Genomic DNA, 25,992 nt, shown 5'->3' on the forward strand with positions numbered 1-25,992 from the left:
AGTGAGTGGGGAGGGGACTTTCTCAAAATTCACAAGATCCAAAAGTCAAAGAAAAAGGTTTTAAAAAAGATCCCAACGGTGGAGGTGTGCTAAAAACAACAACTAAATCGCCCTTAACTTTTTCCCATAGTGAACCCATTCATATTCAATACCGTATTAATGAATTTGTTCATCTTATCATGATATATGAGATCTTTTTTAAAACCTTTTTCTATAACTCAAACGAAAAATAAATGCATCTAAAAAATTTCTTTCCCAACTTTTTCCATTACACTCAAACAAAAAAACAAATTTATGAATTTTTTTCTCTTCGAAAGTCCTCCCCGCCCTGGAAAGCAATTTTTCCCACAGATTTCTTTATAATCGTAATCTATGCCGTTTGATTAAAAGATTAATTTTCCTAAAAGTTATAAGGGAAAAAATCAGATTTTGTGAATTTTCTGAAAGTCCTCTCCCCATGCCTCAGTTCGTTGGCGCAAATTTCAGTTTTCTTATTCATTTAATACACATTTTTTTTTTGTTTGGTTTAAGTGGCCGGATGTTAAAGTAAACATTAACCAATTCAGCTCCTTTCGAATATATTTCCTTTGGCAACAATAATCATAACTGCCAATTGACAAGAAAAGTGATGCCAGAAATTCCTAACAAATTTTCCTATCTGTGACGATTTTCACAAATCTCAGTAGTTTTATGTGTGAAACGAAAGCAGCAACCAAATCTCACGCAACTCTCGAAACACGAGAATACATTGCCACGTTGACGTTATCGCATTTCAATTCTTCTGTTTTTCTTCCTTCCACATTTCGAAGTAAATTAGACATTATTGCAGAACATTTTTAGAAGAAAATCTCTTTAAAAGAAACATGCCGGAAAAAATATTAAATGTTTTGACCAAATTTTGGGATGAATACATAGCAAACACGCCGAAGAAACTTAAAATTATAGATGCATATCTTGTCTATGTTTTCCTCACAGGCGTTATGCAGTTTTTGTACATTTGTGTAGTTGGCACCTTTCCATTTAATTCTTTCCTCTCCGGTTTTATATCAAGTGTAGGATCATTCATTCTCGCTGGTAAGTTATTTTATTGTATAAAATATTATTTTTCTTTATTAAGATTGCATGCTATTTTTTACGACATAAATATGACACCAGCTTCAGGAAGAAAATCTTGAAATTCATCCGTTGATTGATTTCAGATTCTACTATAGTTAGTATACAGTGAAAATAGTTTTACTGTTTGCAGAAAGAGTGACTCATATTTCGCGATTTCAAACCATATCTCGCTGGGATTCCGTCGAGTGGTCATTAAATTTTTTACTTGTCACAAGGCAGCAGCATTTTATTCAACACAACACGGATCGAGCAGAGGCATAAGGACATAGTAGGTTGAACCGCTAAGTGCGATCTGTAGAACCAACAGGTGGTTACGTTGTTTACACCATCGTATATGACATACATCGGATAAAGAATAATGCTTTAAAATACCATTTCTGAAATCCGTTGAATTGATGAAAGTGTGCCTTACTTTAGCCTAAGGTAGCATATTGGCAATAACTCTGATCGCGCTGAGGTTATCTTTGCCTTTCAACATTTCAGGATCAATAAAATAAGGAGTAAAACAAAGTTTTCAGTAACATTATTTCACCCATCTCTTCCGGTAGAGAGAATTCTGTCTAACCAGCCGAAGTTCGATGTAAAGGCATAACTACAGAGTTCTACCCCACAGACTTTGGAAGGTCATAACTTTCAGAATAAATTTGTAAAAGAATTACAAGACAGATTGTTGAAACAAAAATAGACTAAAGTAGAAAGAACACCCATATGTTTGTTGGCGGAGGTAAAGGATATAGACCGTCTCCACCCTTTAGGTACTATTCAAGAAGAGTGGTCACGATGCGCGCATCCGCGCTAGCTAGTCGTGACTAGTCGATCCTACAACGACTATCTAGCATGTATGCGCGAAACATGTATGAGGGTTTTTTTTTTTAAACAAAGTAAAAGTGGTAGAAGAGTTTCAAAAGAACGGTCAGGTGCAAAGACTAAAAACCTACTTTTATCCTCTCTACCCCATCCTCCGTTGTATTTGCGCTTGCACATCATAAATACTAAAGAAGTGTGGTCCCCAACGCGCACCCGCGCTAGCTAGTCGTGAGTAGTCGATCCTACAACAAATGCGAGTGCGCATATGCAAATGAATACATGCGCGCTCTTTTACGGCTGAAATGGCTGAATATATTATCAAAAATACTTTTTTTTTAAACAAATATAATTAAACAATTTTTTTTTAAACAAAGTAAATAATTTTTTTTTCTAAACAACGTAAATAAATAAAAAAAACAAATCGACACTCTACCTGTTTTTGTTAACTTCTAAACAACGTAAATAAATAATAAAAAACAAATCGAATAAAAATAGTTTGCATACGCGCACTTGTAGGATCGACTATTCACGACTAACTAGCTCGGACACACGACTGCGCGGGTGCGCGTTGGGGACCACTCTTCTTTAGTAGTACCAAATTCATCTATTTCCATGATGTGCCCAAGTCCACCAATAGCGATCTTTCGATACTAGTCCACCATAACTTCCGGTCGTTGCGCGAACGCATACTGATTACATTATCGTATAGTGCGTTTGTTTTTAAATGACTTGAAAATATGAAAAGACAACATTAAATAGAAAAAAAAAATGAATGGCCCACTAAACTCAAACCTTCTCCCCCTCAGATGCATACAGTTCTCAAACTTTAAACACATAAACACACTATATGATCATGTAATCAGTATAGGGAGGAGATACGCCACTGTGGAGGTGCACTTCACAATGGAGGAGGAAGCAATAAAGCACTACACAGAGGCAATAAGGACAGGAATGGGTGCTCTTGCCTTCGTACTGCGGCAAACGTGTGGCCAAGGTGCAAGTGAGTAAGGTGCCATCTGAACTGAAACTTTAAACACATAAACACACTATACGATCATGTAATCAGTATGCGTGCACGCAACGACCAGAAGTTGTGGCGGACTAGTACCGAAAGATCGCCGTTTAAAAAAAAAAGGGTAGTCGTAGGATCAACTAGTTACGACTCGCTAGTGCAGTTGCGCACGACACCACACAACACCACCACAGCACATTAAAATCATACACATAACACAGCACACTGAAATCTCTCTACCCGGATGCAGTTAGGAGATTTCAAAAATACCTGTCTAAAAATCTACAAAACCTGGGAGAAGATTGTGAGGTGAAGAACAAAGAACTTTCAGACAGTAAGTGACTCTCTTTCTCTTTCATCTTCCTTTCGTGTGTAAAATACAACTTTCGATAGGAACATGCTCAAAATAGGTAGTATAAATGTATGTGACTTGGGGTCGCCTTGGAAACCTGGCTACTTGTTAGATGACATCAAGTCACAAAATCTGCATATCATAACCATCAGCGAGACCAGACTCCACAGCCTGCGGGCACTCCAGCACATGTTCGGTTGACATTTCAACATTTATTTTTCTCCGTGTCTGCCGAGAATGGGTGGAGATGGCACTGCGGTGCTTCTTCAGAAGAGTCGAGACCTCAAAGTAAGAGTAATTTTCCTAGACCTGGAGGGTAGGCTGGTTGTCTTGGATGTCGATGGCAGCAATAGGTGTGCTTTTTGACTGATAACAGTTTTTGCACTGTCCTTTACAGGTCGGCCACATTTCTTTCGACGTCTAGAGGTCTTCTTGGGAACGTCTCGACCTTTACTTTTAGTGGGGGATTGGAACACTAGCCTGGACATGCATCTAGACTACGTGGGCAGAGATAGTAATTGAAGGGGATGCAAATGCCTCAGAGACATGCTCAGACGTTTCCAACTGTCTAACAGGTACCGACTGGACCACCCGAATGTGCCAATGTGGACATGGGGCAACCGCATCGGGTTGTCCAGATTGTATTTAGAGTATTCTATAGGACAGTGGATAAGGATAGTGTAGGTTGTCCACAATTCCATATCATCAGCTACACAGACCACAAATTTGTGACTTGTACACTTGACTTAGATAAGACACATAGGCAGGGTCCCGGTTACTGGAAGCTGAATGCGTCGTTCATGGCATGCCAGGCTTACAGGGACCGGATTAGCACGTTAGTTAAGAGAGCATTGACGGGTGCCATCATCAACAACAGATGGTGGTATGCCCTAAAGAAAGCAATTAAAGCAGAATCGGTTAGGTACAGTAAGGCCCTAGCATTAGACCAAAATAGAATAGAGGGAGACCTAGTTAAGAAATTAGAAGAGGCACTTAGAACTGGCACCGCGTCCAATGTACTGGCAGTGAGGTTGGCCCTCAACCAACACTTCAATGCTAAACACAAGGATGCGTGCTCTGAGGAACGAAGGAGTTGGAGCCACCTGAATGGTGGAGGCGGCAATGAAGCAACAGAGCCACCATTAGGTCTCAGACAGATGAACAGGGGCGTAAATTACTCGAGCCTGAAAGGATGTATGAAGCCTTTCAACAATACTCTGCTCGACTGTTCTGGACAACCGGTGGGTCAGAATGCAGAGTGGACTTTAGTGCCTACCTGCATGGCCTGCCATGACTCTCAGCAAGAGAGGCGGAGTGTTGTGAAAGACCCATCACAGCTACGGATGTACAAGATGCGATGGCAGGCTGTGCGGGAGACAAGTTACCAGGCTTGGATGGTCTGCCCTACGAACTTTAATGTCATATACCAGACATTAAAGACGTTTGGAGGTGTCTTGGCATCTGACAGCAAAACGGGAGTATCCCTGTTTTTGTAAAGCGAGGAGTGGTGGCACTACTAAAGAAAGACCCAAACAAGGAGAAAATCATAGATAACTTCAGGCCCATCACTCTGCTCAATGCAGATTTGAAAATTTTGGCCAACGTGTTAGCTGAGAGATTGGCACTTGTCATCAAGAAACTAGTCGACAAGGCGCAAACATACGCTGTGCTGGGTAGGAGCATCCATGACAACCTCCATCTGATATGCTATATCATAGACAGGGTAGTTAAGGAACCTGGCATGGGTGAAGCGCTGATCAATTTAGATCAATCAAAAGCTTTCGATAGGGTAGACCATCACTACTTGGAGGCTGTCCTTAGAGTGGCTGGTTTTGGTCCCGTCTTCGGCGGCTGGATAGCTGCCTTATATAGCGGCATCCACTTGGTAGTTCATGTAAATGGTCATCTATCCAGACCATTTAACACCATGTGTTCGGTTCATCAAGGATATCCCCTCTCATCGCTTCCGTATGTATTGACTCTTGAACCACTACTGCGGAAGCTGGCGATGCTGAGGGGCACCTCAAGAGAACTGAGATGTTGGAGGAGCGTGTCTGCATACGCAGATGACGTCACCGTCATAGTGTCGAGTCACAAGCACATCGACCATTAAAAGTATACGAAGCAGTAACAGGAGCAAAAATTAACTGAGAAAAGTCAGTGGGCTTGCGGCTCGGGACCTGGAGAAGCAAGTCCATGCCATCCAACAGCGTCTCCATCGTGGGATGCTGGACTGACGGACTGGTTAAATTGCTTGGAGTCTGGTTCAGTCCGGACCTCCAAATGGATAAGAACTAGGGTGAAATAACGACTAGGATGGCCACTCTCACCCAGAAATAGGCTGAGAGGAAGCTATCCCTAAAAGGTCGGGCGGAGGTGGCGAACATGTACATTGCATCCATCATTGAGTACCATCTGACTGTCGTGCCTTGTCCCGACCCTACCATCACCAAACTGGAATGCATACTCTTCTGCTTCTTGTGGAAGGGAAGCATTCCAATGGTTAGGCAATCCATTTGCTGTCAACACCCACTAAATGGAGGGCTAGGCATGCCATGGTTGATGATGTGCAGACATGTGCTGAGACTGCAACATCTTCGGCACTTCGTAGATGACGGTGAACAGGTGTGGTCACTGTTTGTGCGGCGCACTTTCTCACAGTTTGTCTCCTTGGCCGAACTGCAGTCGTGGATCAAGCAATGACCGAGGCTAGGCGAATGGCACCCTGAGTTTCAAAAAAAGGTGGGTGAATGTAGCGAAGATGGTTCATGTGAATGACGAAACCACTTCGAGCATGATCCTGTAAATCGAAAAAAGAGAGAGAGAGAGCACTTTGCTCTCATGTGTCTATTCCCTCCCTGCCTGAGGTTACTGTAGTCTTTTCCGTAGGCTTTTCTTTCCACATATAAACCTAATCTTGCTTTTTACATTTTTAAAATTTTGTGATACACGATCCATTTTGATCATTTTTTTTTTCCCCGATCCCTTTTGATCAGAATTTAACTTTTTTTCTCTCATTTTCCCCCCTTTTCTTTTTCATTTTCGAAAAGAAAAGCTCTACATTTGTATTTGTCCCCTCTGTGTTCAGCCCTGTGTGGCCAATAAAGAAAGTTATCTATCTGTCTATCTACCTTTCTGTCTGTCTGTCTGGTTATCTGTCTGTCTGGTTATCTGTCTGTCTGGTTATCTGTCTGTCTGTCTGTATACCTTATCTATCTATCTGTCTGTCTGTCTATATATCTTACGGACGGACGATAGTCACATCAACTCATAGTAAGTTTGCTTTCTTTTTTTTTGCCTTCAAAAGTCTTGTATAATATTTTTTATGTAGAAGTTGTGTAACAACTAATAGATTCGATCGTGCAAATTGTTTTCACAGGAAATCTGCCCTACATGGTGTGTTTCCTGATTTTGTGAATTTGTTTTTGGCTTGCTTAGCCATTTTACATTCGAGGGTGGCGTCTTCAAGCCATGAAGACAGTTTTGTAAGAAACGCCAGTCTCCTTGGAAACTTGTTTGATATCGAGTTTCTTACACTGCCTTCACCACAACTTCATGAAAGAAGGAATGAAAAGAGAAATCTCACACAAATTCAAACGTAAACATGAATGCCCAACAAATCAAAAAGGCAAAAACACTGCTCACAAAAGAAGGTGAAAATTTACACTTACACATCCCTCAGAATATATCAGAACAAACACACAAAAAAAACCATCATCTACAAAATATTGAGTACAAAAACGAAAAAAAACCCGAGAATGCAGCACAGGAAAAAATTGAAAAATGCCTTCGCCCTGTATGGGCACATAAAGAATACATCAATTGGTGGAATAAATTTACCACTGTTCAAGTGGATTTTCACAGTGAAAACCTCACAAAACAATTCTCAACACTCGCTCTTCGTACAGACCACTTGATAATGATACCCAGTAATCTTGGGCAGAGAGTCACAAAGTTAATAAAGAACACTATTTCCTTGTCTGAGGTAGACCCCAAGTGCTTTCCACTTGGTGCTGGTTGGTCCTATCTTGCATATTAATAAACTTATTGCTGTGATTCAGAAATTTGTACCTTGGTATCTCAAGAACATGCATGTATACTTGCCATAGGTTACTGTATGTAGTGGTTCCCAGAAGAACCTACTGTTGAATACACACTTCCAGTGTATCACTACTGCAACAAGACAGTATATAGAAATACCTGATGTGTCTCATGGAACACATTGCTGAAAACCCACTGTTCAAGTAGCACTCCTCGTCAGTTGTATTTTCATCACAAGAACACTGTTTCATCAATTTCAACAATGGTTCTAGGGCAATGAATCTAATGGGTTATGGAGTAGTCTTCGGCACATATTTCATGGACATAGTTGTTACCAACAACAGTTCTGCTATTAATGCACAACACCTCCCCAGTGGTGAATTCTTTAACCTAGGAATATGGAAACAGCCACTCTTCCGAGAAGAGTGCTACCTTCCAAACATGTGCCTTTTCTCACAGACTCACATTCATGACATTTTTGTTGCAGTGCCTATAGACATTGACATGAATTACTTTCATGTTTGTGGCACATATCTTTGGCATTTTGCCTTCTCTTGGGAAAAATTACTGTCTTCCTTTATATCTTCCACAAAGTTTTGAAATGCTCTTTTACTAAAATAAAGTTTGTATTAAAAAGCAAACAAAAAAAACTACAAAAATATGGTTTATTGTACTGATTCAAACACCTGGTTGAAAACAGGAAGCATAACAAGTGGTTATGGTTGCTATTATGAAAATAGGTGACTATTTTATTGTTATTATGGAAACATGACAGGTGTGAATTCTGGTTATGTTGATTGGTTAAACTTTCAAAATTTGAAGGTTTGTAACTTTTTTGTTATTAATCTATGTGAAAATGAATGGGATCTTTCTCATTAGCATGCAAAACTACATCAGTATTGAAAATTACAACAAAATTAAACAATGTGAAGAAAATAATAAAGATCTGGAGCTACTATTCTCCATATCATTTCTGTTTTGTACTGGAAGTCAGTGTCAGTATGGTTAGCTTCAAAAGCATACAGCTACAAGTACCATTCCCCTCCCATCTCTCTCTCCATATATGTGTGTATGTGTTTGTCGTTTCGTTTAACGTCCGCTTTCCATGCTAGCATGGGTTGGACGATTTGACTGAGGACTGGCGAACCGGATGGCTGCACCAGGCTCCAATCTGATCTGGCCAAGTTTCTACAGCTGGATGCCCTTCCTAATACCAACCACTCTGAGAGTGTAGTGGGTGCCTTTATGTGCCACCGGCACGATGGCCAGTCTGGCGGTACTGGCAACGGCCACGCTCAAATGGTGTTTTTTTTTATGTGCCACCTGCACAGGAGTCAGTTCAGCAGCACTGTCAATGACCTTGCTCAAATGTTTTGTTCACGTGCCACCAGCACAAGTTCCAGTAAGGCGACGCTGTATATATATGTATATATAAAATCAGTGTATGTGTAGTAAAAATTTAAAGTGGAAAATGAGAAGTAACAGAAAAGAACACGTAAATAATGAAAATTTTCCCATTAACTCTGGAGACGAGAATCCATGTAGTTTTGCTGTGTTTAAAGTCCAAGAACTTCAAATTCCATGATACTACTCACCTGGTTTTGTCAGTAATAGGAAATAGCAAACCTTACTGAGATGATGAATAGACATAAAAAAGACAGGAGAGGGGAGACGATAAAGAGATCATGTGATACAGTTTTATATGATGTTTGTGTGTAGGTCAAAGGCAGCTTACTTTTGATAATTAAAGCAGAGGAAATATTTCCAATCCAGTAATTGACAGAATTCATTCAAATGGGTAGCATCCCAACTACATACAATATCAGTCACCACAAGAGAATGTGTTAAATTTTTCATATTTTTGGTTGGTTACTATAATCACACTATTTGTTTGAAGTGCATACAAAGCCTCCCTTTTTATAGGAAAAAATGGAAAGGAGAGACAAGACCCTGCTATGATATTCAAATTTTCCCCAATGATATTATTTACATCAGTATTTAATTCTATGTCAAGCTGGTTAGGGCCTGCAAGATTAATGGGGATTGTCCTGGATATTTGAGAAAATGTCCCATAATTTTTAGTGTTTATTGCTCTTGCACATCTACCACAAAGAAAGTCTACTTTCCCCATTAATCTTCCTGGTTCTGACTAGTTTTATTAGCTCTTGTTTTTATTTCATTTAATAGTATATGTGTCCCAGATATCACATAATATATTCTTTAGCTCAAGTATTTTGAGATTTCTTGATTTTTTTTTATTCTTTCAGTGTGTCTTCGACTGCAGGTAAATCCTCAAAATAAATCAGATTTCACCAGTATCAGTCCTGAGAGAGCTTTTGCAGATTTTACATTTGCCAACATCATCCTTCATTTGGTAGTGATGAATTTTATTGGTTGAACTTTGTATTTCTTCATTGGTGAGTGACTGTTAGACTAATTAGAATTTAGATGCTTTTGTAGATATTTTTCTCTTTTTGTCATACATGACCTTATTTAAAAAAAAAAAAGTTTATATTGGCTCATTGAATTTTGTTCAAAAGTTCAATTTTGATTTTTTAAATAATATTTACTTAACATTGAAGTAGTCACAGTTTTCTTTTTCAAGCCCTTTTCGACTAGGTTTTATAGAATTGAATTTTCATGCTAATATTATACCACAGTAATCTCTTTAGAAACAAATGAAGAATTAATGCTCATAAGTAATATTTATTTATCATGTGAAAATATGTTGAAAATCTTGTTTTACTTCAAGAAATATTCTTTAAAAATTTAAGTAGGTAGTGAAAGCTATAAAGTTATGAAGAGTTTGAGAAATCCAATCTGTTCACTATTTTAACTTTAATGTGGTAATTGTAAAATGAAATGCATACTAAAACATGATATGAGCAGGGGTATCCTGTAAAAAAAAAATTCATGTCAGTTAAGAATCATTTGTTAATCTGCTTCTTAGATATTATTTACCAAATCCTTGAAAGAACTTCAACTTTGTGAACTATCAGGATGTATTTTAAGAAATGACACTTATATATTTGTTCTGTATTATGTATATGGTGTTTTCCATATAAAATAGGCTTGAATTTTATTGTGTACATTCTATAATGTCAAAAAATTTGTTTTTATTTTTAGTTGAACAATTGTTCAATTTGCATATTGTCTAGAATCTAGACAGAAAGCGGATACTCTTTTAACTTGTTTCAGTCATTTGACTATGGCCATGCTGGAGCACCTCTTTTAGTCGAGCAAATTGACCCCAGGACTTATTCTTTGTAAGCCTAGTACTTATTCTATTGTACTCTTTTGCCAAACCGTTAAGTTACGGGGACGTAAACACACCAGCATCGGTTGTCAAGCGATGTTGGGGGACAAACAAAGACACACAAACATATACACACACACATATGTATATACATATATACGACAGGCTTCTTTCAGTTTCCATCTACCAAATCCACTCAAGGCTTTGGTCGGCCTGAGGCTATAGTAGAAGACACTTGCCCAAGGTGTCATGCAGTGGGACTGAACCCTGAACCATGTGGTTGGTAAGCAAGCTACTTACCACACAGCCACTCCTATGGATGTTAAACAATAATAAGGATGATGATGATGATCTAGACCATAGCTTCCCAAAGTGGGTGATATCACCCACCGGTGGGTGATTTCAACTTACAGTTGGGCGATTTTGTAGGAAATGGTGGGCAATTTGAGATTTTGGTGGGTGATATGAACATTTTGTGGGTGACAATGAATTTTTAGAAAGTAAGTCTGCATTTACTGATATCTAGGATGCACTTTTACTTGCATGAGACGTTGCTTTGTATTAAAAAGGCGGACTTGCTAATCAATCGAATATTTTTGTCGCAGTTATTGAGATGGTTGTCATATGTGCTAAAAATAGTAGCCAAATAGGCCTAAGCCTTAAATCACACTTCACCACAATTTTTTTTTTTTTTTTAGTTTTTGGCATAATCATATAAAGTCCCATGTATAGAATTCAAATTTGCTAAAATTTTCTGAAAAATAAAAAGTTATGAGGGGTTACATATGTTGTGTGTAATTCTCTGGCTTCATATCAAAACACAAGTGCTATTTTCAGGATGTTGGCAAAATGTAGTCATGCACAAAATGACAGCTTTGAAATCATGTTTCTTGACTGGGTGAAAATGATCAAACTTTAAACCTCTATAACTTTTTAGAAACATTTTCTGGAAGAAGTTGAATGACTCCAGCAATTTAGCTTGGAAAGGTACATTAATGTGCCAAATTTTAAAATTTTCGGTAGACTTCAATTTTTGAAATGCTAGCAGCCAAACGAACTAGATCTGTATTTGCTCCAGTAAAGACGTGTCATCTGACTCTGTTCTATTGACTTCTTCTTTTTGGGAAAACCATACTCCCTTTCTGATGCCATCTGTAGAAATTTGTTTTCACCTTTTCACTTTACTGTTACCTCCAGTCAAGAAAATTTGTCAACAGTACAGTAGTGATTATTTATTGTTTGGATTTATTCCTTCTATTCAGAACTGTCAGTTACCAATGTGTCTTCTTTGCCATCAAAAATTGACCAACAAAGCAATGAAACCTTCATGCTTGAAGTATCACATTGATGCAAAACATTCTGACAAGAAGGACAAGCCATTGTCATACTTTTTGTAACTGAATGCCTCTTTCAAAAAGCAAATACAAGCATTCAACATGCTACTCCAGGAGACTAGTAAACAGGAGAATGATGGTTTGATTGCATCGTACAACATGGCATTGCTTGTTGCTAAGTCTGGGAAGTCTCAGACAATTGGAGAAACATTACTTCACCCAGTTATTGAAGAGGTTTTGTCAACTGTTATGCATGAAAAACCTGATAACATCATGAAGATGATCCCACTCAGTAATAGCACAATTTCTCTATGCATCAATGAAATGGCCAACGATGTCAAACATCAGCTCATTGATATTCTCCTGCGTTCTGAATTTTCTATACAAGTGGATGAGTCAACTGCTGTGGACAATCAATGTTTGATGATGGTATATGTTCAGTATTTCAGCAAAAACCTTCAAATTTGTGAGGAAATGCTGTTCACGGAGAAATTGCTGCTTGATTCAAAAGGTGCATCTATTTTTTTCACTCTCAAGTCTTTTCTTTTTTAACATAATATCCCACTCAGTAATATTCTTGCCTGGCCTGTGCATCTGATGGGACCCCTTCGATGATAGGAAGATACAGAGGTTTTTCATCTCTCCTAAAGCGTGAAATTTCTCACCAGATACTAACTGTTCATTGCATGGCACACCGGCAGCATTTAGTGACAAAAAAATATGAACAGTAGATTGAATGATGCACTACAGTTAGTTATCAAGACTGAACAAATTGAAGTCCAGTCCCTTGTCTGATCGAATTTTCTGTCAACTCTGTCTGAGAAATGATGACGATCATACTCAACTCTTATACCATACCAAAGTGTGGTGGCTGTCAAAAGGAAACTGTTTTTACGCTTTGTTGAACTGTTTTATATAATATCTTTTTCTTTGAAGATACTCCACTATCCACTTCATTGATGGCTGCAAGGTGCTATGCCTTTTTTCTTTGTGATATATTCACAAAATTAAATGATTTGATTAAGTTATTGCAAGGGAACAGAAAAACTCTCATTGATTGTAAATCATTTATTTATCACTGCCCTCATTTCGAAATTAGTGTTGTATAAGACTAACATTTCGAAACATTAATTCCATCAATTTCCACAACTTGATTCTTTGAAAGATGAATTGGTTGATGACGATTTAACTACATATCGCAACTATTTACAATCATTGCACAATAACATGGTGGAGCAATTTCAAGATGTTATTGCACTGAATATTCCAAATTGGTATAGCAATCTGTATGAAGTTGATGCAGTCGATTGCGAGGATGACGTTCAGGAGGAATTGATAGAATTTCTAAATGACAATGACGTTACAATGTGATATCACCGTAATGGCAAAGAAGGTTTGTGGTACCATCAGAGTATATTTAATTCCTACCTCAATCTGTGGAAACATCTGATATTACTTTTGCTTGCCCTCCCTACCTCGTACCTGGTTGAATTTGCTTTTAACCATGTTGGAACTTTACTTTCCCATAAAAGAATTGGACTGGATGTGACACAATGAGGAGACTTGCTGCTAAAGTTGACAAGTTTGAAACTGAATGTTTCTGCACTAGTTTCATTGCACCAGACACATGGTTCTCATTAAAAAAGTTTTATTTTTCCTTTATAATACAATCATTAATTATTTTTGCATTGGTAGTTCTGATCTGTGGTTCATTTTGGGAAAATAAAAATCAGTGTAAAAGGATGCGCAAGCTTACCGCAGTTAATCTGTCTGCATAATATAGAGTTAACATTAGAATTTTATTCACACTAATGGCAAAACTAAACCCACAATAAGGGATTTGTAAACAACTGCATATTTAGTCCAAATGGCACTAATAGGGCAATGAGTCTACAATATAGTGTGTGTGTCAAATGATACAGGGGTGGGTCCTAGGGGATTTTGTGTTGGGGGGGGGTCAGTTTTTTTTTTTTTTTACACAGGTGGGCAAGGAGCATTTTTTGGCCAATAGGTGGGCGATATTGCAATTTGGCATGAAAAGTTTGGGAAACACTGATCTAGACTCTAGATCATCAACATCATCCTTGTCGTTGTTTAACATCCGCTTTCCATGCTGGCATGGGTTGGATGGTTTGACATGGAGCTGTCCAGACCCTAATTGTCTGTTGGAGCATGGTTTCTAGGCTGGATGGCCTTGCTAAGACCATCCACTTAACAAAGTGTGGTGGGTGCATTTTACGTGTCACTGACACAGGTGCATTTATGCAGAACTGGCACGGGTGCGTTTATACGGCACCAACATGGGTGCTTTTTATGTGGCTAAATACTTCTCCTGCATTTACCTAACCAGGAATATAGCATCAATCATGTTCTTGCTTGCCACAAATCCGAGCTGCATCTCATCTACACTAACTCTCCTCCAAATTAATTGAACTATGACCCTTTCTGTGACTATTAGAGAATGTTCTGAATGGGGAAATTGTATCTCTGTCTTTACATGTTTCAGTCATTAGACTGTGGCCATGCTGGAGCACCACCTTGAAGGATTTTAGTCTAACGAATAAACCCCAGTATCTTTGTTCTTTAAAGCCTTGTATTCATTGTATTGGTTTCTTTTGTTGAACTACTAAGTTATAGAGACGTAAACACACCAACACCGGTTATCAAGTAGTGGTGGAGCAAAAGGACAACACACACAAATGGGTTTCTTTTAGTTTCCATCTACCAAATTCACTCACAAGGCTTTGGTCAGCCTTAAGCTATTTGCCCAATACTTTATCATTGTATCTCACTATTAGAATCCTTTGCCAAAATTCTTCTCTGCTGGTAAGCGGTGGATATTCCAGATGAACATCAACTACCTCCCTCCCTTATACAAAGACTCAAATGCACTGAGGTTATCTGTCAAGTTATTCTGTCTATCATTTCTCAGTCATGCAGTTCCATTTGTAGCACTTTTGCTGACAGTTTCCACATTTGAGGAAACTCTTTACCCTCATACAAGCACATACCTGTTTTGATACAGAACTTACATTTCTTAGTCAAATTTCCTCACTACGAGACTTAGATTCTCAAATACAGGAACTAATCTCTTCTGGTATACAAACCTTTTATTTGTAGGCGCTTCAAAACTGATGTTCTTATTGGACTGTTGCAAGCTGATTGTTGTAGGGAGGAATTTCAGAGCTCTGACTTACTTGGGAAGAAGGACGGGGCAGAGTGGTTTATGTAGGGCCTGTGGAGGTGGCCATAATATAGGTGGTGAGAGGAGGAGAGGAGACAGGTTGGTGGCATGAACTGAATGGAAGTCGTATGGAATTACCCAGTTCTAATGAGCAAAAGCTCCTTTTGTAGGCAAAAGAAATAGAGTGAAGAGACTCTTTTACTTGTTTCTGTCATTTGATTGTGGCTATGCTGGAGCACTGCCTTTAGTTGAGCAAATCGACCCCAGGACTTATTCTTTGTAAGCCTAGTACTTATTCTATCAGTCTCTTTTGCCGAACCACTAAGTTACGGGATGTAAACACACCACCATCGGTTGTCAAGTGATGTTGGGGGGACAAACATATACACACACACACACACACACACACACACACACATATATATAACTTGGGAAAGGATGCGTGGCATTCGATCATATAATAATATAAATAATATATAAACATATGCATATATCCATACATATATGTACATACCTACATCTATATGTATACATACATGCATATATGAGTATAGGACATCAAAAAAACGTTAAACACAATGAGAAACGAAAACATAAAGACAAAAACAGAAAACAAACTTTTTTCGAACAACGAAAAAAGCAAACAGAGAAACGAGACATGCAACATAAGAGTATAACCCTTTGTCAGTTGTTCCTGTTCCATCTACTCCGCATTTCGAAGGCAAGGACAATACGTGACTTCGTTGGAACATTGCTTCATATACATATATATATATGTACATATATACAATGGGCTTCTTTCAGTTTCCGTCTACCAAATCCACTCACAAAGCTTTGGTCAGCCCGAGGCTATAATAGAAGACGCTTGCCCAAGGTGCCATGCAGTGGAAATGAACCCGGGACCATGTGGTTGGTAAGCAAGCTACTTACCACACAGCCACTCCTGCACATATATGAACCAGAAGTTGTGTTCTTATGAGAAACTTTTGCCACTTAGTTATATGGTCTTCTTGATGTAGTCTAAGTTCTGTGTGTGTGTGCCTAATAGTAGCACAGTCCTTGATGTAAAACTAGTATTCCATTGTGGGTGAAATAATTATTTCAAGAGCTGAAATAATTTTTGGCTAATCTTTGCTAAACTGCAATTTCTAAGAAAAATCAGTAAAGGTGGTATGGCCTAGATTTTGTAGTAACTTTGAATGTCCTGGTTGTGTGTTTATTGTGTTCACTATGGTGGGGGCGGGGAACAAGAGTGTTTCCTTGACATGTTTAGAAATTGTGACTTTATACTTTTGAAGGAAACCAGAGTAACATGATACCATTAAGAATATTTTGGATGTCTCAGTTCAAGGTTTCTAACTTTCATGTGGATGATGTTCTGATGTTCAGAAGATTAGTAAAACCAGTATAAGTTCATAGTCCTGGCATTAGAAAGGCATCTTAAACAGTTCTAGAGTTTAAGCATCTGCCACCAGTCACACAAATCACGACTTTACTGCTTTTACATACCACTGAATTATATCCTTCACTAATGATTTTTACTACAATAGTCTCTTTCCATGCTCTCTCTCTCTCTCTCTCTCTCTCTGTCACTTTGTCAAACCCATCTAATACAACTTCTGTCCATATTTTTCTTCTGTCTGCTGTTATTAAAGAGTTAAAATAAGAAGTACTTTAACATCAGTTTAAAAGGCCTGAAAAGATTATATTACGTGCACAACTTTCACTTAAATTTACTAAGAACACTCCGATCTGTCCTTGCTCTCAACCTGTAGTGTCAAAAGTATCATGTAGTTTCTAGTGCAGAACCTTAACCTTAGAACCAGTATTTTGGGATATGATATGTCGGTTTTCAAGTAAGATTATAGGTTTCACTCTAGAAATCTTATCACATGGCTTATGATGAGATTCTTTTCATTTATGATAATTTGGTACAATTTGTTATTGTAGGAAAGGAAATAATTCATTGAATTGATGTTGGTAGGATTTGATTCTAGAATGAAAACATGTAACTGCTTCTGTCATTCCATCTTAATTGTGATAATATGGACTTCATTGCCCCCCGGTTCATAGGTATTTAGATCATTTTCACATCTTTTGACAGTTGAAAGCTAAATTTCCATTCTAGATAGGACTTGCCCAGGTGCAGTCCTACAGTGTGGCATTTTGGGTTAGTGTCTTCTACAGTAGCCTTGGGTTAACCTTGACAACTGGTGTTGGTTTGTTTACATCCCTGTCCCTTAGTGGTTCAGCAAAAGAGACCAATGGAATAAGTACCCGACTTTGAAAAAATAAGTACTGGGGTCATTTTGTTTACATAAAATACTTTGATGCAGTGCCCCAGCATGGTCACTCTCCAATGAGTAAAACAAGTAAAAATTAAAAGATATATATACATGTATTCGTAATATTCTAAAGAAGAATATTTACATGTAATAAAAACATGTTAACAAAGTCTTATTCTGTCTTTGCCTATGCTTATGTTTTCATTGATATTTACAAAAACATCATTTTTTTAATATATTTCCTCATTCTTTTTATTTTTTTTTTTGTAGGTACTGAAAGAAAATTTCAACCAATAATTCGGCAACTAGCCAATCTTCCTTTTACACAAATAAAAATATATCTGAAGAAAGAAATATTAAAATCTTTTTGTCAATGTCATGTTTGTCAATTTAAAGTCAATTTAAAGTCTAACATCAAGCAAATGCAAAATATAATTCCAACTGGAAATAAAATCTACATTAACTAGTTAACCAATTGAGAGTTAAAAAATTGAGTACCAGTTATCTATGGTACTTATAACACTTACTTATTAGAATTGTTCTTGCTTTGACACTTGAATGGTGTACAACCAGAAAATGTGGTGTATACAGTTAGTATCTTCAGTAAAGTTTAAAAGTTGATTATAATGTATATAACCTTGTTTGTGCTTAGATATTGACATAGCATAGTGGCTAATTATGTTCTTGCTCTTATGTAACTTTCAGACCAAACTGAAGTTGTAAAACAGGTGTGTTGGTTTCTCTGTATATGCATATGCCTTTATAATCATCAGATCCAAACTATGAACAAGCAATATTTTGTATCTACATATTCGAGCAGGAAGCTGGGCACTGTTGCCAATTTCCATGTAAGACCAAAAAGTAAATTGGAAGACTGTAGGAATGTGCTTCTCAAACTATTGTAACTATCACTCCTTTTACTAACATGAGTTTTAGTGCCCTCTTTAATTATATACACATATTATCAGGCCAGTTATTTCCATGTACTAGCTTGATGTGATACTGGATCTCTCTACTTACAGTAAGGTGGTGCATCATTGCTTAACCTTAGTTGTTGACCAAACATTTAGCATGTACCTTTGGCCAAACACAGAAACATATTCTTTGTGCATCATGTATCTCTCATCCCCACTGGTTTTAAGTTGAAATTTATTTCTTTTCTGATTTATAGTTGTATTTTCTGTATGTTTATGCACATATTGATTCTTCTGTCCATGTGCAAATTTAGTTATTTTTGTTTATACACATAAGTAGATTATGGGATGACTTGTAGCTAGAATCAATAGTGCAAGCATGTCCATATGTGTGTGCGCACGTGTGCACACACACACAAAAGCCTAAGAGTTAATTTAGCAAAGATTAAAATGCTAGTAAGCAAGAAAGCAAGCAAATTACAAATCCCTTCAGGGAAATGACCCTGCTCAATATGTAGAAAAGGTGTAAATCGAAATTCCATAGTGTTTTCAGTGCAAGCTATAGACACATAAGATGTGTAATGGAATAGCAGGAAGGTTAACAAAGAAAGTAGTCTTTCTGCATGGTAGATGTGCAGTTACAATAAACACTAAGAAAGCAGAGGAAATAGATCTCAGTGTCCAGTGGGATCCTTGGGGGTAGTAGATAGCTTTTGTTACCTAGATGACCAAGCTAGAAGTAGTGGAGGTTGCTCTGAAAGTATAGCTGGCTGGGCAAAGTTCAGAGCTACTACCTTTGTCGGTAACAAAGATCCTCTTCCTCAGAGTGAACGGCAGACTGTATGATGCTTGTGTACAGACAGCTATACTACATGGCAGCGAAACATGGAGTATAACAGTAGAGGACTTATGAAGACTTGAAAGAAATGAAGCTAGCATGCTCTCTGCTGGATAGGTAATGTAGGTGTGCATGTACAATAAAGTGTAAATGTTTTGAGAGTAAAATTGGGTATAAGTGTTGTAGTGTTCAAGAGAAAAGACTGCATTAATACGGTCATGCAGTGCATATGGAGAGGGCAGCTGCATCATGAAGTGCTGATCTCTAAACCTTTGGAAGAGGAAAACCCAAGAAGACATGGAATGAAGTGGTGAGACATCTTCAGATGTTGAGCCTCACAGCGGGGATGAAAAAGGACGGAGGACAGCTGGTAATACACTGCTTGAGAAGACCTGCCTAGCAAAGCAAGATCCGTTTCCGTAATTTCCCTCCCTCCCTCCATTACAACCCATCCATGCTTACCAGTCTGTTTCTTCATCCCCTACAATCCATTCATGCTCACCACCACTGTTTTTCTCTTACCTCCATTCTCCCTTCACATAATATGCCTCTGTTAAATCCTTCTAGCTTCCACTCCTTTTGAAATCTTGTGAACTCACTCTCCAATCTCCAATCCACTTCACTATATACACCACCCTGTAACTTGGATGTATGGCCCCTGCCTCCTCTTTGTAACATCTTTTTCTCCATGTAAGACACCCTTTCTGTCCCTCAGTACTACTCTTCCACCTGTCGAGAGGTCTTGTCCTGTAAGTTATTTGGTAACTTCTCTGCAACTGGTGCCATGTGAAAAGCACCAAGTACACTCTGTAATATATAAGGCAGGCTAGCAGAATCATTAGCACATTGCACAAAATGCTTACCATCATTTCTTCCAGCTCTTTGCAGTCTGGGTTCAAATCCTGCTGTGGTCAACTTTGCTTTTTATTCCTTCAAGGTTGATGAAATAAAGTATTATTCAAATATTGAGAGCGGTGTGAGCTTCCCCAGCATGCTGGCTATTGGAAGTGGTCAGGGACAGGGTGATAACAACATTGTTGGGATGCAGGCAAAGTGAGTTAGGAGTGGGTATGTACAAGTGAGCATGGTTGCTGCTGGAGTGCAAAGTGGAAGGTGGAAAGGGTGCTCACATGCAAATAGATGAGATGATGGTGGTGGTTTATTGAGAATTCACCTGTGGAGATCTAAAGGCATGTATGTGCATCAACAAACACAAAATGGAAGAGTGCGTTGTGAATGATGCTTCAAATTCAAACCTCATCTGATTGGCAAAACCCCTAAATTGTAGAGTGCAACGGTCTCTGTGCAACTGACACATCAATTATGGCTCTGTCCTGCTCAGGTACCAGTGTGGAGCATAGGGCAACAGACTGTCGTCAGCTGGATTGGATGGAGTGCGAGTATAAGCAGAAGCAGCAGCAGGAGAACAAGCACAAGGCAGAGGCGGCTGGCTGCATGAATGTTGTAGAATGTATATGGCTGGTCCATCACACACTTCTGGCAGAAAGTGACAGCTGGTTGGCAGTAGACGAAGTGCAGATGCTGTCAGGCAGCAGTGAAACTTAAGCGTCACAGCAGGCAGGTTGTACACCCATTTGTATTCATCAGTAACCATCAGAAGTGTGAGTGTACTTGTTCTCTCGCAAATGCCTCATCTTTTATGTCTGGGTCTTTGTTAGTGTATTGGCACCAGAACAGAGTGACTTACTGTATTGTCATTGGATGGACCAAGAAAAGGAGAACAAGCATGAGCATGACACACAGCAGTGGCTTGCCACTGGACACTTGAGTGTTGCATAACACATGGACACATGCAACAATTGCACAAGGTCTGGTTGGCACTTATTGACCTGCAGGAAACATTAGTGTGGTGTGATGGCAGGAATAACATGTGAACATTTTTGTGTGGGCACTGGCACCATGTGTAGGTACCAGTGACATGCTAGCCAGGGATACTGATGTTTCAGCAGTGGATGGACTGTAGCAAGCCTGCATCCTGATGGAAGTAATAAAGCTTCAGCTTGGCTGTGGGGAGTACCATGCCAAATTCTTGTCTGTGCCTGTTAATAGTCATTGGCAACTGCTGGAGGTTCCCCAACTAGTGACCTGTTGTTGGCTGGATAGGATCAAGCACAAGGTAGTGGCAGCCTGCATGAACATGTTAGCACATGCTGATGATGCTTTGTGTGATGGAGGGAGTGAGTTATGTAACAGCTCATAACACATGTTCACTTCCTAGACTTGCATGAGAACCAAGCACTTCCTATCTGCCAGGAGGAATTGTTGGTGTTGGGCAACTTCAAGAATCAGGCCTGGCCACAGGTGATGTATTGGCTGTGGAAAGCGAGAAGTCAGTGACACCTGGTCTCAAATGGAAAGCAGGCTGTCAGTAGGCTAATGGAATTAGCAAAGCTTCACCTTTGCAGCCGGTGATAGGCAGTATGAAGCAGCAGCCTGACACCCATTCACATTAGTCAGGGCACTGTAGGTGCACCAGTTCTGAGTCTAAGCCATCATCATCATCCAAGAGCAATTTTGAGAGGAGGAAGCAGTTTGGCAACAAATAACAAGCATTTATGCATGAGATTTCAGCTTTTGCAGGCAACAAACAGAAAAAGAGAAGTGTGCCCAACAAATGCTGCACATGCTTGTGAAATGGTCGGTGCAGCAATTCCTTGACTTGTTAGGCTGAGTGTGAGACTACCGCTGGTAGAGTGTCGCTTACACTGTTTACTGGTGGAAGGGAGTAAGGTCACCTGGTGTATGCCTAACATGAAAGAAAGGATGAAGTTGTGGCTGAAGCCTTGCTACACTGTAACTGTGGGACTTGAAAGACAAAAGAGCTTTTACAAGGCATGCATGTTACTGCACACAGTGACAGGGCAGGTCGTTACTGAGCTGCATACCAGTGACAAAGTTTCTTCTACATCGCATCTGATACTGCTATGCTGCTACTACACACCTGATGTCATGCATCTTGCAGGGCAGATCATGCTGTTCATGAGAAGAGACTCTATTGGGTCTCTTCTTGTGAACAGCATGTGGTAGCTGCTCTGCTCCAAACAGCAAGTTGTATCTTATGTAAGTGATGCTTTTTTTTTCTCAGTCTCTTCAAACAAATTGAGTGGGATGGTGCTGAAGTGATGCTCCAGAATGGCAATGCCACCACTCACCACATGGATGCAACTGGCTGGGGGCACATGCTGAATTTAAAGCATGTGCCTTGAAGTTGAGATGCTTGAAAGAAACAACTTAGATCTGGCTTAGAGGTGTTCTGCCATTATTGCTTAGAGGTAGCCGGCCACCACTTCTATTGAGTGAGCACACAAATCCTTGCTCCGATCTTACCATTTCTCTTATGCTGGAGTTCACATTGTTGGCACCTGCCTTGGGTTGATGATGTGGGGTATGGCATACATGAGATGTATTGATAGGATAAAATTAACCTGTCTGTTTGTGGGTTACCAATCCAATGCTTTGTGAACTCTGCATCACCATGATAGGAAGAGCTGACATCATTAGATCAGAAGGCAACATTACTGAAAGCTTGGCTGTCACAAGCCAGTTGTCCTTTGGTAACATTTCTGCTACCCTTCTGTGGATGCATAGCTTGTTGCTGTTAGGAAAGGATTGACAGGCCACACATTTGCAGTTTGTATTTGTACTGGAAATCAAGATTGAGTATGCTTTTGCCCATTTGCTCAATATGTGGTTTCTGTGCCCTCTGAGCTGACCTTGAGACACCTGCTTTTCTGTTTGACAGATGTACTGCCCAATCAAACTTCCTAATTGATTCTATTTTTGGCTAAAGGTTGCACATTGGCTGCATCAGTGCCCATCAAGGCATTGACATGCACCATGTGCTTTGCACCATATAATGAGCTACTGCTTGGTGATAGCCCAAGCCCTTCTCCGTTGGGTGAATGTGGAAACTAGGGAAACACATAAATACCCTGACACCAAACTGGCTGGGTACTGCTGTCAACATGAGCTATGAGTGACACCATCCAGTAATGGTGGCTAGCATGCAGCAATGTGAATGCTACTGCCTATACCTCACAAAACTGGATTAAAATCAAGCTCAACAGACTTTTCTTTCCCAGTCTGCTGCTTGGCTGTGGCTTTGCTAGACAGTAGTTAGAAATAGTGGAAATCTCGATCTATTCATGCACATCACTATTTAGATATATGTACATATATGCAAAATTTACCTGGTATATTTGTGGCTACTTGTACCCTGTAACCTTTATGCCATGTAACCTGTCAGAGGTTCTTGCCAGGTTTACAAAAGAGCACTAACTGTTTTCAGCTGAATAGACGTCAGTGATTGGTTGAAATTACAGAAATACGACAACTTTAACATGAAATAACTTGCGATGTACAATTTTTTGTTAAGAAGGCTAAGAGAAAAAGATGTTTTATATGACACATTCTACCAGTGTCCCAAGTTTGAAAGTGTTTCGTTAAGAAACAAGTGTTGCCCGTCAAACCAAAAAGATCCGAGAAATCTGTTAGTACTTCTGAACTTGGAAAAGGTAAATCAACTTTAGAAATATCTAAGATATTTGGAAGATATCACCAAACTGAAAAAATTTGTAACAGTTCCTGTTTCTCAGCGTTCTCTTTGTCACGAATTATGCGTGAAGCTGAAAGGAACTCAGGTGTTAGAAGTGGAGATCTTTTTAAGTGCATTGTCGAAACAACTGTGTCCAGAACTACCCGGTGTCATCTTTGGAAAAAGGTGGGTAAACCAGTGATATCTGTTAAAAGCTCCAGTGTAGCTAGAGTGTGTACCGCTCAAGGCGGTCCTTCTGTTTGCCACCCCCGGATCCCACAAAAAAAGACATTTTCAGATTAACACCCGCACGATTTTCACTAGGGTGTTAGGGTTTTAGCGTGCGAGTGTTAATCTGAAAATTTACCCCAAAAAATACATATTGCCTACAGCAGTCCCAAAAGTGTCGCCCGGGGGTGGACTACCCCCAGTAACTACGCTAGTGGTTAAAAGGCCTCCTATATTCAAAATCGTCTGAAATGGGCAGAAGGTAACATGACTTAACAAATGTTTTGTTTACGGACGAAACTCATGATGGACCTTTAGCGAGACAGAAAAGAACTATTTTGTTGTGGTGGCATAGCACAGTCATGCTCTGCCCACTTCGATCAATTAGAGCTGGCTGTAGAGGGATACATGTGGTAACTTCCGCCCAGCAGTATGCATTCAGTTTTCAAATAGCGACACGAGTTGCGGTACTGACGGCATAGAAACAACATCGCTTTCTTCAACATGGTACATCTATGTTCACCAGCAAGCTCGCGAGTTGCAGCATTGACAGTCCTAGTAGCAACATCACCCTTTCTGATATGCGAATATTACAGTGTACACTACCAACACCGCGCAACTCATTTCATTTATATCTATTTTCATTCTGCAGCATAACACACCCAAATGAAATACATCGGAAGTCATGCGAATTTCTTCACGTCTCGCTATACCAATTGTTTAACGCACAAACAAAAAAATAATTCTTATTGCTTCTTGCGTGTACTTGTTACTTTCTTTATACACACTGTCACAGAACACACACATGAAATTAGTGACAACCACCATGGTTACACTGGTGACTAGTTACAATTGATTACCTGTAACAGACCTGATGGTTGGAGCAAGGGATGGGTTGTAAATGGACGAGGTCGTCATCAACGCTTGAGACGCCAACAAAGGGGTGGAGGCATCAGGATTTTGGAAGATATTGAAAGTGTAAAAAGTCACCAATTTAGTGTATGAAAATTTCGTGGAAAAAGTCCGTTAAATGCGCTTTTCAGAAGCAGATATAAATGAATGTTGGAAGGCAGTTTTTAAACAAAACATAGTAACTTTATTAAAATAGTAATAAGAGCTGACAGGTGATGAGCAAAACGGGCGTAGGTGTAGGAGACAAAGGAAAGCGATAAAACTTACGATTGAACACATGATTTATTTGTAGCCGTAAACAGCTAGCAGAGACGAAACTAGCTGAGATGGAAATAAACCACTCATGATATATGTAGATAAAGACTAACTGAAAAGGTGCTCACAAGGTGAAGTTGACAGAAACGTAATAGGATGACCATGATATGGGTCAGCGTTGAGGGATGAATTTGATTCAGAAGTTTGCAGTTCTAAGTTGGTGAGAAAACCAGGAACTGTTCTGGGATAAAGAAGCGATGTTGTCTGTGTCGTGTTCTTCCGCTGACTGTCGAAAAACGTGCGCTTACCTATAGAGATGGATAACTTCTAGTATTAATATGCACCCAGTTCTGATTGGTTGAGGTTGCCATAGCACCACTGTACTCTGCAGGGACAACATCAATGACTTTCTTGACTCATACAGAGGTATTACGGTTGGTCCTTGGAAAGTGCCAGACAGTGTTAAAATGACTGTCGACGCTTACATAGCATTTTTGAAGGAGTGCCTTGAAGACAATCATAATATTCATGCAAGATAATATGAAAACTAGAATATCTGCGACAATTAAGCTTCTGTGGACCTCGGAAGATGAAGTGGCCTGCCTTGTTTCTTCGACTTAAGTTCAATGAAAAAACCTGTGGAGTATTCTAAAACAACTAGTTTACGAGAATGGACGCCAATTTAGGAGCAAAGATGGACTGTGGCAGGCAATAATGGATGTATCTCTTGGTATAACATTAGAGGAGATCCAGAAATTAGCATGTTCCATGGACCAGCGTCTTTTCCAACTTATATCAAACAAATGCTCATATTTCCCTTACTAACCAGCTTACCAATCATTTTTGAACTCTGTTTATTTCTATTTCTTCCATGTATGTGTCTACTTCAGTATGTACATCAAA

At 39.2% G+C, this 25,992-nt stretch overlaps 1 protein-coding gene across 2 annotated transcripts; it reads left to right on the plus strand.

Moving 5' to 3' along the window:
- The first annotated feature begins 700 nt into the window (after positions 1-700).
- On the plus strand, positions 701-17,749 carry LOC106881992 (dolichyl-diphosphooligosaccharide--protein glycosyltransferase subunit dad1). Of its 2 annotated transcripts, none has more exons than XM_089364255.1 (3): positions 701-1,074; positions 9,596-9,745; positions 12,360-17,749. In XM_089364255.1, the coding sequence occupies exons 1-2, from the start codon at positions 864-866 to the stop codon at positions 9,724-9,726; spliced, it is 342 nt and encodes a 113-aa protein (XP_089220381.1). In that variant the 5' UTR covers positions 701-863; the 3' UTR covers positions 9,727-9,745; positions 12,360-17,749. The 2 variants fall into 2 exon arrangements, with proteins under 2 accessions (XP_089220381.1, XP_014788016.1); XM_014932530.3 differs by having other exon boundaries at positions 17,658-17,749.
- The last annotated feature ends 8,243 nt before the right edge of the window (positions 17,750-25,992 follow it).

The sequence above is a fragment of the Octopus bimaculoides genome, chromosome 16, assembly GCF_046866305.1.
Source record: "Octopus bimaculoides isolate indiv1 chromosome 16, ASM4686630v1, whole genome shotgun sequence".
Lineage (NCBI taxonomy): Eukaryota > Metazoa > Mollusca > Cephalopoda > Octopoda > Octopodidae > Octopus > Octopus bimaculoides.

What these genes read in the sequence shown, in the direction of transcription:
- LOC106881992 (XM_089364255.1), top strand. Translation starts at nt 864, where the DNA reads ATGCCGGAAAAAATATTAAATGTTTTGACCAAATTTTGGGATGAATAC. An exon ending in AGGATCATTCATTCTCGCTG is followed by an intron (nt 1,075 to 9,595) that starts GTAAGTTATTTT and finishes TTATTCTTTCAG; the next exon opens with TGTGTCTTCGACTGCAGGTA.